A 21,705-nucleotide genomic window follows, 5' to 3' on the forward strand; every position below is an offset into this window, starting at 1 on the left:
CCCCTTCCTGTTTTTTAAGTCTTTCCTCATTGACCCTCTCTTGCCCACACAGAAAGATAATTTCCAAAAGACACTTATGCCACTCTCTCCCTCAGGAGAAATGCTTGATCTAATCTGCATAAACAGTTGTTCAATAATACTTTTTGTTTGTTTTGTGTGTTTGCTTTTTTAAAAGTAACCATCTCTCTTTATGTACTTCTGTAGTGTGAAACCTTTTTCTCAACAACCTTATCCTGTACAGCCTCCACTTCCATTACCAGGTAGGTAAGGAAATGTAGTTCCTTGGTTTGAAACCATATTCCAACTTAAAAAACAGCTAGCACTTTAAAAACTTAGAAAATTAATTTAAAGAGTTACCCATTGAAACATTTCAATGAGCCAAAAATGAATTTTTATATGATTTCCTCTTATCATCTGTTTCCATTCTTTTACTGAGAGAGCTGAAGCTTTTAAATTTGTCTGATTTTACAAAACTATTTTTCCTGTTTTAAGTTGGTTGTGTGGGTTTTTTTTTCCCTCCTGGCTCAGCAAAAAATAAAAGTTTATGTATCTCTGCTTCTCTTGTACCATGCTACGTGTTCTAGTACACCATTCCTCATCATAACATGAGTGCCTTCTAATTTCTCATTAAGTGGAACAACAAATATCCTTCTCATCTTCCCCATTTTGAGAGGTTAATGGTGACACTTCCTTTTGATACTAAAAGGTTTATTTCACTGCTCCTCTGGGGCTCAAGCTAGGTCCTCGATTGCTGAACATGTTTTCTCTGGTGTTAAGACCAGGTAGATAGTCTTTTATGTCATTACCAACTCTGATAGTGCTGTCTTAGCAGAGGGTAACTGATAAGCCATTTAGAGCCATTTGGGGCACAGGTAGACTGAGGATCTTGTGGATGATATATTTGCATGATAAATGAAGTAATAAGAAAATTTAATGATTCAGCATTGAAAGCAGGTGCTCTACTGGAAACCTATTGCCAACTTTTCTCGTTCCAAATTTTATTATATAAATCCTGTGTGCTTAGGGTTTGAGTCTCCTACTGGCCTCTCGCCTTCCCCATCAGCACCAGCTTGGCAAGGACGAAGGGTTGCTAGCTCCAAACTTTGGATGTTAGAATTCTCTGCATTCTTGGAACAACAACAAGACCAAGACACAGTAAGATACACACTTGACTTCCACCCCTCAATTTGTTGTCTTCAGATAGCTCCTGTTCATCACAGATATGTTATGCTACTGTATGTGTATGGAAATACTTGCTTCATTGGTCTTCAGAGAATAGAAAGCCCTCTTTGGGAAACACCAGATATCCTTCTCTTAGAGGACAGATAGTGACAGAGTCAGCTCTGTGCAATATGCTTCTGGCCTCTCTTTCCAGAGCCTTGGATGTTCACATTCCAGAGCTCAAGGCACTGAGATCATAAGCCCTTGCCAGGCTATTCCAGCTGTCCTGTTCAGCCTTGGAAGATAGACTCCAATATAGAATCCCAAATAAGATGATGATAAGATCACATAAACCCACGTATTTTTCTGGTGAGATGGGAACTCAAATTTGGGGGCAACTGAGATGAATTCACATCAATGTGTTTTCACAATGGAAGTAGTAAGATTTGCCTGTCTCACTAAGCCTTGTGATACTGCATCTTGAGACATACTTTGGTGATGGGCTGAGATAGGAAAGTTCTGAAAAGATATTATTTGGCTGGTTCTTTGCTGTGGGATTTCAGGTAGCTCTTCGTAGGACAGGAGCATTGATGTTTGAGTGACCCGTGTCAGGTAGCTCAGGTTATTTCAGACTATCTAGCAGCAGCATGAGGCAATAGTTCAGGAGTGAATATAGGGAAAAAAACCCAACAATAATGTTTCAAAGAAGCAAGAAGCATGTATTTGTGTTGCATTGATAGGAAGAAAAGAACGGCATGAGCTAGTATTAGCAGAAATATTTCTGTTAATATTTCTGCTCTTTCAGAAAATGCTGTAAAATCTTCAGTGACTTCCAGTAGTCTTCTGTGAAGAACCATGAATGTTCAGTATGTACTGAATGGTATGGAATGATTTCCTAATTCCATGTTTTTCCTCTTCTTGCAGTATAACAAACATCTCTTTGTGCATATTGGGCAGTCAAGCCCCAGCTACAATGACCCCTACCTCGAGGCGGTGGATATCCGGCAGATCTATGACAAGTTCCCTGAGAAAAAAGGGGGCCTGAAGGAGCTCTTTGAAAGGGGGCCAGCTAATGCCTTCTTCCTTGTCAAATTCTGGGTAAGGGAAGGACCCGTTTTAGGGTACCCATTTGCTATAAAGTTCTCACTTTAAAAGTGGTGACCTCACTAGTTGTTAGAAGACTGCTGCCTCCCAACAAATTTTCCTCGTGCAGGCAACTTAATACAGCCATAATTGTCACTGGAGATCTTTCCTTGACTACACAAGGCACACTTTCTGGCCTGGAGTAAGATATATCTTTCACATTGTGATGTCTAGAGTTGTTCTTGACCACTATCTGAAGATTATATTTGCTAATGCTGATTTGAGCCCTTTAGAATTTTTATTTATATATTAATGAATAATTCAGAGGAAATTATTCTCTGTGCACTCTTATGTGTTCCCTTCTCTCAGTGTTGAGTAACTTCTCAGTCAGAAGCAGTATTTTTCCATCTCTTCTCCTGTCTCATTACCTGCATTTTGTGTTATCCAAGTACTAGTAATTTACAGATGCATATTTACTGCTGGCACTAGGACAGACAAAAGATAAGAGAGACATATCATGAAATTGGATTATGCTGATAATATATTACTGAAATGACTTCTGGTAAGTTGGCAGAAATCAGGTTGGCAAAAGCTTAGTCACTCAATTTGAATTTTTGTGAGTTAGCTGAAATTTGCAAAAGCTGTGCCATTGTGCTTCAGGGTACAAAGAAAATAGTTTTTTTAATCAAGATTATTGTACGTATTACAAAATTTAAAATAATAGCAGGTTGTGGCAGTTGCATGCTAGATGGCTGAGGGAATGTGTAATGGGATTTGGAGACTTTCACGTTGAGTTTACCACTTATAATTCAACCTGGGGTCAGAAGTGAGATGACGAGAAATAAGTTTTCGCATCTCATACTCCTCATACAAACTGGCACTAGAAAGCCTCTTACATGGTGCTTTCAGAAGGAAGAGTTAAGTGCCTTGAGATGCAACTCAATTTCCCAGTTGTCCCAAGCCTAGCCTTTCCAGAAATGAGTTGGAGAATGTTGAATGGGAGTCTGCTGCTCAAGTGTCTGTGCTTAAAGCATTGGTTGCTAGTGATTCCTGGAGATACATAATTTTACTAGCTGCAGACTCTGAGCTGGGCCCCTCATGGGATTAGCCTCTGTCCAAGCACAACCACCTTGGGAAGGTCAAAGCAAAAGGCAAAAGATCTGCCCTGTCCTGGGTGAGAGAGATAGCAGCACCTTGCTGAGATGTATATCCTTTGACGGGATACCCTTTCGAGGTATCTGGGTAGTGATTGTCTTGTGTGCTTTGGAAGTTTCAGGAGCGAATGTTGCATAGAGAGAATAAAACACTCTTGAATTCCTTGGCTTAAGGAAGGAGAAATCATAATGAAATTGTGGTCTGGTGCAATAATTTTATTTATCAAAACTGACAGTGTTCTTTTCTGCTTTTGTGGTTCTGTTTGGGGATTGTGATAATTTGGTTTTTAAATATCAGAAGGAGAAATGTGGCATACGCATCATGTCAGACCAACCTATGTTAGGCTTTTGAAAGATTTACGTAGTGGAATGTCATTAAGTTGGACTCTTTCTGGGCCCACATGAGGTGTCTGGTGTTCGGAAGGTTTCAACTCACTGGAATTTGGCTTGCATAAAGAGATGTGACATGGGATTTAAAACACCTTTATTCCAATGTATACATGATTTGTGGGGCTCTGCAATTCTGTATTTGGATAAAGGTATTATCCAAAAGCAGCTTACTGATAAACTTGATGATGAGAATCATATACTTGAGGGGGTGTTTGGAGACATGAAGGTATGATTTATTTTTCAAAGGTTCTGAATTGAAGTAGTGGTTGCAGGTGACAAAGACTTTGAAAACATCAGGAAGTTGGGTTCGTATATATGTAGTTTTGGGCTTGAAGAACCTGAAGCAGGAACCTGCCATTACTGCACTAAGCATTGAATATACCAGATGATCCGTTGTGCACCAGAAGGCTAACTAAACACCAGGGTTGGGGTTTCTTGACATCACTAATAGCACTTACGACTGAGAAAGAGATTTCTTAATATTTGTTCAATGATGCTTTAAATTATTTACACAATAACTAATAGTTAAAAGTTAATTAGTTTGAAACATAGTGTTTGCAATTCTTCCTTGATTTTGACATTGGGAATTTGGTACAATGAACTAACTCTTGAACTGGCAGGTTGTGTATGACATTTCTCTGTGCTTCAAGTGCATTCTAACATATGACAATGAATGTGAGATATTAGCCTCCCAATACATGGGCAGTGGCAGCTCTGCTCTTTTCCAGTGTAATATTATCTCTACCACCTGTTACTTGCTTCTCCCCATGAACTTCTCCTATATATATCGTTATTAATAGTTAGGGGAAGAGGCGTTTTCAGGGCTTTGCACATTAGTAGAATGGTACACTTGCATCGTAAAGCTTTCAGAAGTTGTGAGGCTCTTAGTGGAAGACAGAAGGAAAATTACAAGCCAGAATTCAGGACAGGCAGTACTCTGTCCAGAGCAGCCATCTGCAGAGGGAAATCAGGGGAATTTCTTGAGAGACCGGTCCTGCTAATGACAGATATATGTAATAATTTCTTCTCGGTGATAGGCAAGCTGAACCAGTCAAATCACTGAGTGCTTTCTTCCAGCTAATGAAATATACTTCTGTGGAAGGCTCTGAAGAGGTGGGATGGAGACTACTGTCCTGCACTTGGCTTCTCTCCTGTCGTAAGCAAATATAGTCAAAACAGCAGCAGTGAAATTTCCCCTTGACACTCTGCCTTGCCCACTGTCTGCCTTCAAGGCTGATCTGGCAGAAGCTGCATGGAGAAAGGAGATGGCAATTTGGTCCCTGTGTCCGTTCTGTCCTTGGTATTTTTTCTGAGGCAGCAAACAAGACAGCAGCTAGCAGCAGAGATTTTTATGATCTTTGCACATTTTTTGAGTATGTATCTGCCAGCCCATTTGTTTCACCTGCAGTCACCAGCACCACCTCCAGTTGCTGACTGGAGTCCAGGGGACTCTGCCAATGGCACTTCTTTCACTGAAGTTATTCCCTCCAGGGTTCAACAGTATAGAGGTTGTTGGCAGGACAAAGCAGATTGAAAGACTGTATTCCTGAGGGAATTTATTTTCTGGGTGTAAAAACAGCACAGTCCAAGGTGGGCAAGGCTCGGAAACTCACCCCTTCCCTTCTCTTTGGAGCCTCAAGCTGCAGTGGTGTAAGTTTTTGACTGTTCTTAAGGAATTGTTCAGCATATGCCTTTTCACTGACCACATGGGAACTGTGTGCAAGATATCAGCAAGCTATGGTTTCTCATGGCATTTAATGCCATTTGGACTCTTGTCTAATCATTGATTTTCAAAGCCTCAGATAAGCTGAAGGCTGATTCTCAAAGGTCACATTTCCCGCTGTCAAGAGTTTCAGAGAAACTTTGATTCACAGGCTCATCCTATTGGGAATGAGGCCTTTCTCGGTAATCAGTTGCAAAACTCACTCTCATCAAAGAACAGACAAAAATCATAGCTTAGTATATGGTTAGGACACTGCACAATGCCAATTTTTCTGTAGTTCTTTCTTGGGGTTGCAGAAGTTAAGTGATACATTCAAGGTCATCAGCTGTTTTCAGCTTCTAAGAGACTCAGACCATAGATATGATTAAAAAAAAACCCAAGAAAAAATAATACTAACTTGTTGAGGGTTACTATGCCCTTCCCTGAACAAATCCCTTCTCTTCCATCTAGCAGTCTTGCCTTGTAGGTATTTAAAAGTTCTGCTTACTTCTCTGGAAAGGAAGAGATCTCGGATGTTTCCCCTGAAGCAGGCAGATCCACTCTTGCATGCAATATGTAGATCTTTGAGATGTGCTGTATCACAGATACCTCAGTGATTGTAGTTTCAGCATGTTTGGAAGTCATTAGGCAAGCTATTGATTGATTGTCATTGGTGCTGAGCTTGCACAGTAAGTTGATTACATCCCAGATACATCAGATTGCTGTTATACCAGAGGGTGCAGAGGTTTTTGCATCTAGAACTTCTTGACCAGAAAGTGAGAACCCTGACTTTGTCAGATAAAGTAGTGTGGTCCAGTTGGTGGCTCATAATTCAGATTTAGCTTGTAATATGCCTCATCTATTTGATCGTCTACCTTTGCCCTTAAAGACACGGAGAACAGCTGTTTGAGTGCTGGACACTACCCAACAAGTCTGAATGCTGCCCCTGCCACAGTCCCACCCCATTGCTAGTAGTGGCTAGTAGAAGCCTGGGGGGCAAGGTGGCTCAGCCCCTCCTAGTGAGATTTCCTAAATCCTGCCTATGTCTCTGGCTACCTGGTTTGGGGTAAGAAATGTTTTCAAGGGTTATCTCACTTCTTGTTGGGTGTACTAGGGCATTTGTCAGTGAGGAGCTGAGGCACCTATGTTCTAGTCATATCAAGTTACATATTCAGAAGTCCTTCCTTTCCCAGACTATAAAGTGAAGATTAGCTTTACTGCTTGATGAAGTGCTGGGAAGCTGAATTTCCTTTGATTCATAGTCATTATTATTCCCATGCATCTTTGAGGGATGGAAGGTTCTGGACAGAGTAAATCAGACCTTTCTCTGCTCACCTTGGGTGCTCACCCCTGGATTGGATGTGCTTTGACACAAAGTTTCCATTAGAGAAAGAAACTTTGAAAGTGAAGAGAAAGGAAGAGTCCTTCCCCCAAAGGTGCAATGTGGTCTCTAGTCCTGATAAACTAGATGTTGTGAGGAGCTCATAGGAATCTAGGCATGGAGGCCATAGTGGTTTTAGATGTTATTTCAAATGCAGTAGCTCTTTTGGCTATTAGAGACCTCAGGGTGTGCAATATGACTTTGTCTTCCTGAGAAGTTTAACTGCATCCATTAGTGAATTACCTCAACATCCAGTTGATATTTAGAAGTTAACTTGGCTATGGCAGATAACTCAATTTTCTTTTTAAGTATTTTAAGGGTTTTAAAAACTATTTTCTGCCTTGTCTCCCTATGCAGTAGCTCTTTTGGCTATTAGAGACCTCAGGGTGTGCAATATGACTTTGTCTTCCTGAGAAGTTTAACTGCATCCATTAGTGAATTACCTCAACATCCAGTTGATATTTAGAAGTTAACTTGGCTATGGCAGATAACTCAATTTTCTTTTTAAGTATTTTAAGGGTTTTAAAAACTATTTTCTGCCTTGTCTCCCTAGGTAATCAACTATTTTAAGGGTTTAAAAAACTATTTTCTGCCTTGTCTCCCTTCAAGAGGTAATCATCTCCACAGCAGGGAAAGCTAACAGATAGGAGTTCCACTCCTGAGTGCTTCTTTGGTCTCATACTCATGTGCATTATTGCCATTTTCAGTTTACATGAATAAACCAGTTTGCTAATAGTTCAAGACTAGATGTGTGTACGCTAAATAATCTCTGATACAGAGGTAGTAACTTACTTGAGAGAGTGGGAACCAGCAGCTGTAAGTCAGTTGCAGCTGTAAGGCCAGCAGTATGTGCCTGGGGTGCTGCAACTCTATTCTAATGTAAACGTGAACTGGAGCTAACTGCTATTGTCATTCCCTGGTGTTGCTGAAATTCCATGCATGTATTTTATGACCTGAGATTTTCAGAGGTGACAGGAGGTGGGTACACAACTCCTGATGACTGACCACCCTATGTCTGACAGTCCTAGCCCATAATGTGGGAAAATCTTTAGAATAAAAGGTGCAGTGTAAATGTCAGGGAGCTCCAACATGAGCCCATTGCTTCGCTGCAACAGGGCTTCCAGGAACCTGACTGTACAAAATGTCAGTGAATGGTGATGACTCTTTAATTCAAACAGTATTACCATAGTTTTGTCTACTGCCAAATAGTTTAATGTTGATTAATTAAATGTTAACTATCTGTGAAATTTTAGCCTGGCCTTTTGATGAGAGACTTTACAAATTGTGGAGGCACCTAAAGTGGCTTCTTAGGGCTAATGAAGCTTTCCTCATGAAGTGGAACTAGGACCTTTCTGCTTTGCCTCATATTGACTGCATTTATTTTTTAATTTCCCAATAAGGCTTTAGGGGAATGTAACCTTAACTTTACTTATGAGACCCTGAAAATATTTGTCTGGTTCTACAGTGAGAGCCTTTGCTATGTTTATGTAGCAGTGGTACAACCAAGCCTCTGTAGCCTTGACCCTTTGTTCTTTTTGACTCAGTGGGACAATTTCTTAGGAAAAGCGGAATTGGGTCCATACATTGTGTTTATCAGTCCCGAGGGAAATAGCTGAAAAATATTTTGAAGGACTCTTATTCTAGTTCCTCTTTGGAGAAGGGAAGGAATTAATCTTTATTCAGACAGTTGGAGTGTGGGTGAAATAAACAATATGCGCAAATTAGTATTACAGTATTAAAATACATTATTACAGAAAATCAATAAAAACCAAAACCAAAATACAGTAGCTTGGCTACTGTTCTAACAAATCAATAAAAAACAAAACCGAAATACAGTAGCTTGGCTACTGTTCTAATACATGTACCTTTGTGGTGCAAACAAAGTAGCTGCATAACTGCAGTTATTTGACATCAAGGACTTCAGCATGATCATAATTCACTTGGCATCCTGAATTATGAAGTCTGTAATGCCTGTGCTTGTTCCTATTAATACCTGTGCTACCAGGTAAAGGTAGCTTGGATTTGCCCACATACACTATCCAGTGTAGACAAATCACTGGAGCATAACATATCTTTACAATAATTTTAAATGGTCATGGCAATGTATAACCTTCCAGTCTTCTTCTAGCTGTTGTTTCCAAGTTCTGTTCTGTTATGCTCTCAGTTAAGAGCACAGTGAGCAGACTAAAAGCTGTGACCATCCCTAATGTTGCCAGCATTGATGTGAACACTGGAACATTCTGATATCTTGTCTGCACCGAATCTTTGCCCCACTAGAATTTTCTGAATGCTACAACTGCTAGTCTAGGAGAAAACCCAAGAGATGTATTGCTCTTTGTACTTCACAAAAAACCCCTATCCTAAGTCTGTCTATCACTTGCTTCTGAGTTTGTACTTTAAAAAAAAGTCACGGTAATTGGATTTTATTGGTGTGTTTGCTTGAATCTCCTGTGGCATCATTTATCTAATGCAGACAGTAGTTTTTCTCTAGGTGGAAATATGTGTGCACAATGGCAGCAATGCCTCAGTGTTGCGCTAAGTGAAAAATGGAACGGACTTTTTCGAAATAAATGGGGGAATGGTTTATTTTGTTTCCTCTTCCACCTCCTCCTTCACACACCTAAAGTGGCAAGTTAACAGCCGTGGGAATTGGATAGAATGGAAATACTGCACATTATTACACGGTTGCTTTTCCTGCCAGTGCTTTTGGTATCACTATTGGAAAATTGATGAATTCTTTTGTGACAATCACTGTGTTGTGGTACAGAGATGGCCTAGGCTGACTGTCTAGGGACCAAATTTTTAACTTGAAAGGAGTGAAAACTAAGTATGGCTTCTAGCAGATTACTAGTTACTGCTGCAGCTACACACACTCATTCACTAGAAAAAGCAGTCCTGCCTTCTGCTTTCCTTATTGCTGCCCATCCTCCCAACACATGGTCTTTGTTTTAACACACACAACTGCTTCTGAATTAGGCCAGGGAACTGATCCCACTGAGAACTAGCTGAGCAAGTCCTCAGTGAGTCTTATAATACAGTTACAGAAACATGTGTGTCAGTACAGGAGGAATGCGGAGGCACAAACCGCTCTGGAATAGTGAGACTGCTGTCTCTTGAGGTCAGTACCGGCCTGGTGCTATCAAACTACAACTCTGAGGTGGAGTTTCACAAGAGACTCAAGTCAACCTGAGAATGTGTTGCTATCAAAACAGGCAGTCTTTGTGTCCTCAACTTCTGTGGTGTCACAAAGGCAGCAGCAAGCTCACGCATCTACAGATGGAGAGAAGGCTGGACAGGCACTTTCTGTATTGACTTAAACCTTTTGTGAAATTGCTCCTTAAGACAACTAAGCTAACAATATTATCTCATGGCAGAGAAGAGACAGGTGTTTTGTATGACAAGGAAAGCAGGGGTTTAATTTTTGTGGTGGTCCAGTTCCAAGGCTACCATTGCTTATCCTAAGTGCTGCTCTAGATGTCAAATAAAAAACCTTTAATGACACTGGTTAACAAAACGTGCTAGAATGGCAGCTAATACAGGCCTATTCACATTGTATCCAATGTAGCAAGAAAACACTTTATTCAGTTTCCTCTTGCCCTCAGTTCAGCTCGAAGAACACAATAGTCTGAAGTAGTCTGTGGAAACCGAACATTGCTTTTCTGCTAATGTGGGCTAGCACCTGTACTTGGGGAGCATAGAGAAGCTCTAGCCTTTCAGTTTTGAAAGGAAAGAAACCGAGCCTGGCATTCCCTCACACCCGTTGTTTCCAGAGCTTAAGGGAACCGCCTCTTCTTTTCTTAACTGTGGTTTGAATGACCCCTGGTGGAAGCTTCAGACAGCCAGACTTTTTAGGAGCTGTGTCCCAAAGGGAGACTTCGGTTGGTCAGCCTTAGGCACCACATTTGAAAGCTGTGGCTGCTAATGGAGATGGCTCTGCAGTCAGGTGTAACTGGGCTGGATCCATCAGCAATCTACATTCCTCATGTTGTATTCTGTCTATTTATATTATTTATATCATAGTACCTGAGCCTAGTGTGTGTGTATGTGTGTGTGTGTGTGTGTGTGTGTGTGTGTGTACACTCACACATTCCTTTGCTGTCTCTTTACCTTTACCTACCTGGCCTGGGTAGAAATGCTTTATTACAGTTTCCTTCCTCAATGAGGCAGCCTGATCTAGCCTGTCTGTTGCGCTGCTCTGTCTCTGCAGTGCCCTCCTGTCTGCTCTCCACATGCTTTCTGAGTACCTCCAAGCTGTGTCATATGTTTCAAATGTTAAGACTATATTCCACCAGATTCCCCAATATGTATGCAAACGCCCACCACCATTTTATCAAGATTTTCCCTGCTTGCTTGATGCATGTTGATCTGCTTACAGTGCTTGGGAGACTCCCAATACCTTACTATCTTGGCTACACAAAGTAATGGTGCAAAAATGCCACGACTATCTATTGATAAGCATCTATTTTTTCCCTTTTATTTGGCAGGCTGATTTGAACACCAATATTGAAGATGAATCCAGATCTTTCTATGGTGTTTCCAGCCAATATGAGAGTCCAGAAAACATGGTCATTACCTGTTCCACCAAAGTGTGTTCCTTTGGAAAGCAGGTGGTAGAGAAAGTAGAGGTAAGGAGCAGACACCTAGTGCTGCTGTTTTGTCACTTCAAGTATTTGCATCCTGCATGTATCTCAAGGCAAAATATATCTAATGCTTCGTGTTATCAGGGAGGTGGATGCCATATTTCTGAAACACGCAGGTGTAAGATCACTCCAGCCTGCAACATGGCCTTGTCTCAGGACTTCATTGAAGGTCTGGTAGTGTTTGCTACTTTTTCCTTAAATCTCAATTTCTGAAGACATGTAAATATGTAAGACTCTTAGCTCTGGTGATTCTCTGTTCTTTTTGGGAGAGCAAATAAGAGCTGGGAAACCTGGACCCTTGTTTTGTAGTCCAGAAAGGTGAAAACAAATGGGCAACACCTCATTCTCATCAGTGTTTTCAAACAGATCATTTATAGACTATAGCCTTTAATTAATAGACTAATAATTTACAGACTGTCATCTTACAGTTCTATGAGACTGCTCTTAGTGCTGTCTTACAGCTTGAGCAGCAGGGGAGCTGCATAATTATGCACATATCTGGCACTGAAGAAATTCTTTCTGATGCCACATTCAGCTGCTAAGTGAGCTGCTTTGACTTGCTTCCTGCTGCTCACTTTCTCCAGGAGCCTTTAGATGCAGAGCACCAGGTGTTCTCATGTCAGCAGTCAGTTCAAGCTGCCTGCCCCAAGACCCATCACCAGTCACATGACAGACATGCCTGAAGTCTGATTGTGTACTTACAAGATGGGATAGGCCAGAGGAAAGTATCTGTGGTGCACAGGAAAGGAGACCAAACTCCTGAGGTGAAAGGAGGTAATAGGCATTTAAGGGTCTGCTGTGAAATAGTAGAATCCAGACTGAGCTTCCGTTCAAAGGAAGATGAAATATACAGGAGCTAAGATCTGAATGTAAACAAAAAAAATCCCTCTGTATTACATGGCCAGATCCTCTCCTAAGGGGAGCAGAGAAACTGTTCTCTCTCACAGGTACCAGAAGGCTTTAGTCCTTTCCAGCTGTGAATCATCTTGAGCATACAATTAACATCATTACTAGGAGCTTCCTGGTCTTGCTAAAGTAGTAGTTCTTAACTTTTTCAGTTTATTCACATCTAATGTTCTTCCAGGAGAGATTCAGACCGTAGTATAGCTGACAATTGGTCTGTTCCTCTTAGTTACCATTCACAGCTCCTTGACAGATTGCTGCTTGTAAGCTGGAACCCACTGTCCTAAAGGAAAAAAAAAAATCAAGCTTCAGAGATTGGAGGGCTCAAGGGGGCTGACCTTGGTGTGAAGTACTGTAGAGGAATAATTAATCAGCTCATTACTGTTGGTAAAATGATTTGAAAATGCCATTGCAATTTTTCTGTTCTGAATCACTTTTTGTGATTAATGTGACAACATAACCCCATGTGTGCCCCCTTTGTGTTCTGCATTGCAGACAGAGTATGCACGCTATGAAAATGGACACTATTCCTATCGTATTCACCGTTCCCCTCTCTGCGAATACATGATAAACTTCATTCATAAACTCAAGCACCTTCCTGAGAAGTATATGATGAACAGTGTGCTGGAGAACTTTACTATCTTACAGGTGGGAATTTCAACTGCTTTCGTTGCAACTTGGCAACATATAAGCCCCATGCAGGAGTTCACTGTTGTGAGTCAAAGCAGATTCCTTTTTACAGCTCAGCATCTAATTTAACTTAGTATCACTCGTGTGTATTGCACTTAAGACCATTTATGGTGCTCTAGAGACAGTAATTCATGCAGAGAAGCAGCAGAAGAATTTGAGAGACCTGAGCAAGAGAGAGGAAAGAAGAAAAATAAAGGGAGATCTCATAAGGCAGAGAGATAAAAGAAGGAGAACGGTAAAAAAGTCAGTGAAAAATGCTCATTCCGATATTGGACAAATGCTGAGGTCTTTTTTGTGCCCTGGCCCATTTTGAGTGGCTATAAAATTTTGTCATGGGAAGAGTTCTTCACTGATCAGAATGGGGGCAAGGCAGGAAGTAGTTTCCTCAAGACCATCCTGCACCTGGAAAGAATAAGGAGGCATGTAAAGGAAGGGGTATGTGGCGGGGGGAAGCTTTGTGATACCTTCATGAATCACTGCAACCTCTAGGTAGGACAGTACTGCAAGGCTGCAGCAACTAGATTTGCATTAGTGTTTCATTATACCAGGAGGCTTTCCAGGCTCAGATGCAGCCTAAATTTGGGAAGAGGATAGACAGCTTAAAAGGTGGATTTTTCTAAGGGACTGTGATGCCTATAAGAGGCCTCTACAAGAGGCATCACAGATCTTTGTCCAGAGAACCTGAGGCTGGATAAGTCGAAGAGATGCTAGTGGATGTATGAAGGAATGGAAATCAAGTGGTCTTCATTCCATTCTCTGGAGATCTTGTGAAACTTCAGGCGACTCATTTCACTGCTCAGTGACTCATATATCAGCTATAAAATGCAAGGTCAATACTATACCTCACAGGGCTTTAGGAAGTTTAATTTTTCATGTTTATACTAAGATCTTAAACACCTAGAAGAAAGGAGTATAATAAATGCTGAGAGTTCTTTTAGATGAGCAAAAGCATGAAGGGGCCATGGACAGAGAGAAGGAAGGCCTGTGTGCTGTAATCTGTACAGAGGAACACTGTAACTGCTTTCTTCATGTTTCATTCCTCACTCAGGACAGCACTTCCTATAAATTATACGAAGAAAAGCTGTCATATAGTTATACTTCCTCTGGGGCTTTATGTTTTGAGTAATCTCATGTCCTTCCCTTACCTTCTGTCACAGGGAGTCATGTTTCGTGGGTGCTGGCACATCCTTTTATACATTGCCTTGCAGCCCTGCTCCCTGAGCAGCAGGCTGAGCATTTTTCATTCCCCGATGGAGAGCTGAAAAATGCATAATGTAAGGCATATTGCTAGTTCTCAGTCCCCACTACCAACTTCTGAGGCAAATCTAATTATATTTTTTCTCAACCCTTTCCTGAGCTTAGATACCCCTAATACCACAAGCATGATTTATCTTGCTTTGCAAATTGCTCTGGATCTAGCGCTCCCAAGATTTCAGAGCCCATTTTTCAGAAAAGGGCCTGATGCTTTAGCACACCTGGATGTGTATAACTCATCACAGCCTGCGGAAGAAAGGAGTTCAGCTGCAAACCCAATCATGAAGTAAGAAAAGAAAATGGAACAGACCAAAATCAGACTGCTAAAATGTATATGCAAATTTGAAAACAGCTATTTTCTTTCTGTTTTCACAAGAACAATTTGGCTTTGATACAGTTCAAGCCTTCAGCTAGTATGTTTTTCTTCTGCAGTTGAGTTTGGTGCTACTGCTGACAATCAATCTTCTCCAGCAGGAAAGAACTTCAGCTATTGCACAAAGTCAGATGACAAATATGTGCAAAGTTGTGCAGTGACAGAGAGAGGGAAGCTGAGCTAGAAGCTCTGGTGCAACATCTCCCTTGTCCCTGCCACACAGTGTATGCAGTGCAAGCTTCTGAAACTAGGACAACACTGTTCCTTCACCATGCTGCTGACACTGAGTCACACTGTAGAGAAGTTAAGGTTCTTGAGGGATCATAGAAAAAGAAATGGCAAAAAGGAGCTTCTGTAAGAATGTATGAGTGTAGCAGCTATCCTCCCAATGTCTACAGTGTATCGAATGGGAGCTGTAATGTAATGTCAAACTTATAAGTCTCCTGTGAAATGAGTTATACTCTGTAATCCTTGTGGTCTGTGCCTACCACTGACAAGCAGGAGCAGATGGAGAGAAAGAACTGTTTGTGGCTGTGATATATCAACATATATGTGAGCAGGAGTGGATGTGCCACAGGAGGGGGCCTCTCTATACCCAACAAACAGAGCAAAAAGAGTTTTTTTGTGAAACACTTTCCCTCTGCTGAAATCTGCAACACCAGGCGACAGGGAGCAGAGGACCTAGTGGACCTGCTTCCATTGATGTGGTCACTGCTTGGACACAGCTTTCTTTTCTCCACAGTGGACTCATCTCCCTGTCTCTTCACTGCATTGTAGTTCTGATGCTGCAAAAGTGCCTTGCTACTGTGTGTGGGCACATAGACTGGGGGTCGTGGTGTCCAAGCTGTGTATCAACCCTGTGTTTCTCTGTTCTTTGTGTATTACTGACTTTTTGCTCTATGTTAAATGTGTTGGAATATGTAAGCAGAGAAACAGCAGTTACCATCTCAGCTTCTTCTTTTCTGTCTAGGTTGTGACAAACAGGGACACACAGGAAACTTTGCTGTGCATAGCATATGTTTTTGAAGTATCAACTAGTGACCATGGTGCCCAACATCACATCTACCGGCTGGTGAAGGACTAGAGACTCTCTGCCTTGAGTTGTCCATGGAATGCATGTCTAAGAAAAAAGCCTGTGCTTGAACAACCCCTGCCCCCTCATACCAAACTGAAAAATAAACTGCAGATATTGTGTATTTTCAGAAAAGTACCTCTGAGCTGGTTTGTGATTGATGGAGTCAAGTTTCTATCTCCAGGTTTGTGAAAATGAGAAAAAGACTTGGAGTCAAAGAAACAGGCAAATGACTGCTTAAGGGGCTCACCACAAACAGCATCTCATGAAAAGTATTTCCCACAGAGTGCACACAGGGTTTAATCATCCACATAAAAGGAGTGGTATGCACCTGAGCACACAGGTATGGCACTGGCAATGGCAGCAGCTTCCACAAGTTTGACTACATATGAACCAGTTGAAAATGTTCATGCTACATCTGGTCTGTGCGTGTGCACTCATATACATTCATTATACATCCACATGCACAGACATGATTACCATACATTTATATAGGTGTCAGTTAGACATGTGTGAGCATGTGCATGTGTATAGAGATTGCACATACATCCTACACAGCTGCCTGTCTAGCTGTCCACATCAGCAACTGTGCAGTCAAAGGCTCATTCAACCTTCCTCTGTTAGAGGCTGGTTACTTTTTCCCTCTCTTCCATGCATGATAGTGAGAGAGCAACCTTTCTTTTGCATTTTAAATGAAGTTACGCTTAGAAAAATGTCTATGTTAAATCTTGTTGTCTTGCCCAGCAGATTTCCTCTATGTATCAAGTCTGCTAACTTGACTAAAATAATTCTTGCTGCTTTTGCTTCTGTTCTCCCTGCACAGCTAATGATACTCAGGGAGCTAGACTCTGCTCTTTTCTTGTGCACCAGAAAAATAATTGTTTACTAATGGCTTGGTCCTTGTTATGGGAAAAGGGCTCAATATTTTTTTCTATCTAATGAAGTATTTTTCCCCCCAGCCTTGCAGACCCTAAACTCTCAGAGGCTGCTTTTAAGGGCTGTGCAGGGCTAGTGCTGTTAACCTTCTCTGTGCAGAAGTCAAAAGTAGATAGTAACAGACAGAAACTGCTTGCACCTATTAAGCAAAATCTACACCTCATCCTGTGCATGAAGTTCTGCTCTGCCTGCTCTCTCCAAGACAAAAAAATGCCTTCAAGAACTGACTTCCAAACAGCAATACAGAACACGGATGCCGAGAGCTTTCTGTAAGATCTGCATGGCTGGTAATCAGAATCAGTCAAGCTTGGAGAAAGACAAGCCAAGTAAACACCTAGAAAACAAAACATCTTGAAATGCCTGATATTCTGTCCTACACATGAAAAATCCATGCAAGCACATCCTGCTCTTGCCCACCCATCAGGTGTTATTGCTAGTCACAGCCAGGTGACCAAAACACCCAGGACTGAATTAAGTACATCTCTGCAAACCAGCCCCTCCCGTTGGCCACGTAGGTATGAACAGCACCAGCTGGCTACAGTCCATTACTGATGCATGCACCTGCCTATTTCAGCCCTACACAATTTCCTTCCTGATCTCTGACCCATGCGTGGAGCAAACAACAAACCAAATGAAAACTCGCTAATAAAAAAAAGACTTGACTCTTGGGAAAAGTGTTTTTGGCCAAAGCAGACAACAATGTTCTGAAATAAAACCTGTGCAGAAAAAGGGCAGAGAAAGTCTTCAGTGATGGAAAATTACTTGTGATGTGTATCAGTACACTCCTGAAAATGTGAGCCTGGTGCCTTGCATGAAGCCACTGCAGGTTTACACTGGAACAGCAAACCCCATGGAGTAGTCCCGGAAGGAGATGAGCCCTAGAAGTCCACTTAGTCCACCAGCTGATCATGAATAAAACTGCATTAGCAGAGTTTTAGGATATTGTCAAAGCTATGAACACAAGCCAACAGGCTGAGGAGCAGATTAAATCCTTGGACAGTTGATTTAGGGACACTCATGCAGCTAATTTTTTCACTTAATAGCAATGAAAGCCTCTTGCTCTTGGAGTTCACAGCTCTTCAGTGTCAATAACCAGGGTCAGCAAGAGACACCCATCTACCTTTCAAACTCAGCATAGAAACCAACAGAAAATTCACGTGAGTGGGAGATCTCACTGTTATGGAGGCTACCAGATGAAGAAGGTTTCATAAAGCTGTGAGGCAAAAGGACTACTGGAAATGTTGATCTGGACTAAAAGGCTTCTGTACCCTTGCAAAGTGTGTGAGATACATGCAAAAATACTTCAAAGACTGAAGGGATTGTAAATGTCTGTCCCCAAGGCTTCCTTTCTTGGAATTTCACCAGAAGAAATGAGACAGTACATCAGAACGGAGAGCCAGCTGCAATTTTGCTAAAAATAAAGGAAAGCAAACACTAAAAAGCAGCATATATAAAAAAAGAGAGGGCCTAGTTTCAAGAGGAAAGGATAAATTGAACTCTAAAGGACTGACAACAAATGGGGATATCAAGGGTGTCTTACAAGTTTAATTTCTGTTGGGGCAAAAATGACGGAAATGTTAATCTTGGCCTAGAACTTGCTGTAAAATCAAGGACAAAATAGCAAAAGCTGATTCCCCTGATCACATTACAGCCACAACACTGAGGCATAAGAAGCACCTCAGAAGCTTCCATTCAACCGTGGCTCCCTTTTTTTTTTTCTAATCCACATGCTTCAGTTTATCCACCCTCATTTGTGCAGCTACATCTGCTTGTGGAATCATGTCAAACTCAATTACTGAAATGATTCCACTTAAAGATAATATTCTGAGATAAGTCTCAACAGATTATGGGCCCTAGGTATGAACTAGGTTGAGACAGGAGCCCTCCCCTCATCTTCACTTCAAAGCTGAAAGAGACACTTCAGGTAAGACAAGTTCATTTGAATTAGTTCATTTATCTGTGATGAGGGGGTGGGAACTTCTTAAGCTCACATTGCCAACAAGAAAAACATGTAGGTAGGCCTAGAGGCAAAGGTAGGGATTGAATTTAAATCTCATTCTCCTTCAGTATCTAGACCCAAGGATCGTTATTTCCTTGAATATTACACACGTGCTTTAGCCTTTGGTGCAATGGTTCCCCAGTGATCTTTTCTTCCTCGTTAATCAGCTCATTTTTTCCTCAGTTCTTTGACATATTTCACCAGATGAAGGAGTTGAAGAACTTGAGTGGTGACAGCAAAGAATAAGAACTAATTCAGATAGGTGAGAACACCCTCAGACTTGCTCTAGAGCTGTTTCTCTTCCCCCTGATGGTGAAGGAAGAACACATGCTGAGCATCCAAGAAGCTGCCAGGGTTTCATCAATCTTGCAAGCACAGTCTACATCAAAATCAAGCAGGAAGGCAGCAGAGAACTTGCATGCTTGTAATAGGACAACAAGGTCAGGGCTACTCTCTACAAGGGAAGGATAGCCAGAAGCTTAGATTGACCACAGCTCTGTCAGTAACCTCACAGACTGGGGTATAGTCCTCTTGGACACCAGATCCAGATCTACTACACTGGTAGCCATGTTTGCCTTCTCTTGGGTAATTTAACATGCTGATTCAGCAACTAGTAAACACTCCAGATCTGTGATCCATACTGGTTTTGGCCTCTTAAATGAGCCACAATGGTGCTCATTTTGAGGAAAACAAATAGAGCATAATTGAAAAAAAGCACTCCCCTCACCTCCTTCAAATGGACAATATACTAATAACGATGGGAAGAACCTGATTATAGCAAAGCTAGAGAGTCTCCATGAATGATCTCTTTCTGTCAAAAAGAGAAGCATAGACTTTAATTTTCAACCTCCCTAATTTCCCCACAGTACTCAGCATTGTTGCCTTGTTACTATTTCATCTGAAATTGGTGTCTGGGACCCAAATCCACAGACTTGCTATTACAGTAGAGGGGGTATACCCAGTGGATCACACTGGGAAGTGTGTGTCCACTTCTAGATGCCTCAAATGAAGTTACTCAAAGCTGTTTTCAAAAGCTGTATGTATTGTTTAGGTTGGCTGGTCAGATGCCATGGATTCACGTATACACTGATGAGGTGCAGCTCTTTTTGTTTCACTGTATGGACAACATGAGAGTCCCGGCATGTTAGATTTGGTCACACGTGGAAGGCAGATAATTGAAGCTGAAATAAAAGTATACTGAGATTACTTTCCTAAACTTACTGATATAACTGAGAAGAGACCTGCAGACTAGTGCAGTCTCCTTGGCAGAAAGTGTATCTGCCACTCCAGTCCCCAGTTTCACAGTGATCCTCAAGCTCTTCCCTAAATGATCATCAAGTTCATAAAAAGCTCGCATATATTTTTTTATGCTCTTTCATGCATTTTTTACCATCTTTCCAAGGTAGACACCAAATGATGACTCCATTTCACATATTTATTTTTTGCTTTGACTTGAACTACAGAAATCCCATATACCTGGGTACAAAGCTGCTTGTGCTTATGCCAAGTAAAGAACACAACATTGTGCTATTTCTGTTAGAGTAAGCAAACAACCAAACAACAATAATGCCACCACCAAAACTGTCAAACTTGTCCTCATTGTCTGCTGCCTTCCTGCACTGCTTGTCTTTGAGGAAGTGGTTATTTAGCTCCAAAGTTTGAGTTATTTTAAGATTGACAGCAATTCTGAAATGAAGATCCTTCAGTCCTCAGGTACAATAGGAGTTGCTGCACTAGAGCTACAGCATCCAGGAGATTGATCTTTCTTGGAGCCTAGAACCAAAGTACCAAATTAAATTCTCTCCACAGCTCTCTTCATCTCCTGCTGCATTGCAAGACATATTTCCTTCATTGCTCGCTTTTGTATACTTTTGTACATAAATAACTGAAGAACAGAGAGCTGCTGGACATGCTTCTCTTCTGGGGGAGAGAGAAACAAACATGCAGCAGATGACATTTGTGTTGTTGGCAGCACTACCACCAGGATGCTTAAGAGTCTGTTGAACCAAGCAGTTTATAAAAATCCACATAGGACAGAATGGAAGGTATGAGAGAACATATTTGATTGAATTGAGAACTGTGACAGCAGCAGCAGCACCAGAGAAGGAAATGAGAATACACAGGGGACCTTGGAATGTGAAACAGATCTTCCTTCTGCAGAAATACATACAGAAAAGCCTTGAGTTGCTCTTCATGTACTGTAAAATAGTTCCTCTCAGGAGGCCCATGTCCATAAGTGCACTGCTCCACTTCTGTAGGCATCTCTGTCCCAATTCTAGGCCACTTCTCCATCACACAACACTTCACTTAGTGGTCCACACCAGAATGTTCCCCAGCTGTGCTAAGACAACTTGAGAGACTTCTGCTGGAGACAGTGTTTGACGTTGTCTCCATTAACTTTTTGTTGCACTTCCACTGATACTCAGGGGAAGGCAGGTGGGGACTCTCTGTAGGATCTCTGAAGAGCTCCCTCATGGCCTGTCTTGCATAGCATCACAGATAAGAATCATAAAGGTTGGAAAAGATCTCACAAGATCAAGCCCAACCATTAACCCAGCACTGCCAGGTCCACTGCTAAAACATGTCTCTAAGCCCAACATCTACTCGGGGTTTTTTGTATACTTCCAGGAGTGGTGACTCCACCACTTCCCTGGACAGCCTGTTCCAATGCTTGAACACCCTTTCCGTGAAGAAATATTTCCTCACAGCCAGTCTAAACCTCCTCTGACAGCTTGATGCTGTTTCCTCGCGTCCTATCACTTGTGAAGTGCGAGAAGAGACCGACCCTCACCTGTCTACAACTCCTGCTGCGACCACTGAAAGCTCAGACGAGCGCTCCGACACGCTTACCCTCTGTGCCAGAAATCATAGCAACGTACTGGCAGTCGTGGTGGGCTTGGGACGACCGAGCGAGCATCTTAGCCCGGGTTTGCCGTTCGCAGCAGCGGTTTCGCCCGCGGGCTGCAC

The 21,705-nt window shown here is 41.8% G+C and overlaps 1 protein-coding gene across 1 annotated transcript in view; it reads left to right on the forward strand.

Moving 5' to 3' along the window:
• TEAD4 (TEA domain family member 4) overlaps positions 1-15,940 on the forward strand; it is a 40,213-nt gene extending 24,273 nt beyond the window's left edge. The window contains exons 6-11 of the mRNA XM_009078723.1: positions 205-260; positions 1,025-1,155; positions 2,086-2,259; positions 11,356-11,496; positions 12,910-13,062; positions 15,702-15,940. Coding sequence (XP_009076971.1) covers positions 205-260; positions 1,025-1,155; positions 2,086-2,259; positions 11,356-11,496; positions 12,910-13,062; positions 15,702-15,815 — 769 coding nt within the window. The 3' untranslated portion in view covers positions 15,816-15,940. The remainder of the gene's footprint in view (positions 1-204; positions 261-1,024; positions 1,156-2,085; positions 2,260-11,355; positions 11,497-12,909; positions 13,063-15,701) is intronic.
• Positions 15,941-21,705: the final 5,765 nt, after the last annotated feature.

This window comes from Acanthisitta chloris, unplaced genomic scaffold (assembly GCF_000695815.1).
Source record: "Acanthisitta chloris isolate BGI_N310 unplaced genomic scaffold, ASM69581v1 scaffold2417, whole genome shotgun sequence".
Lineage (NCBI taxonomy): Eukaryota > Metazoa > Chordata > Aves > Passeriformes > Acanthisittidae > Acanthisitta > Acanthisitta chloris.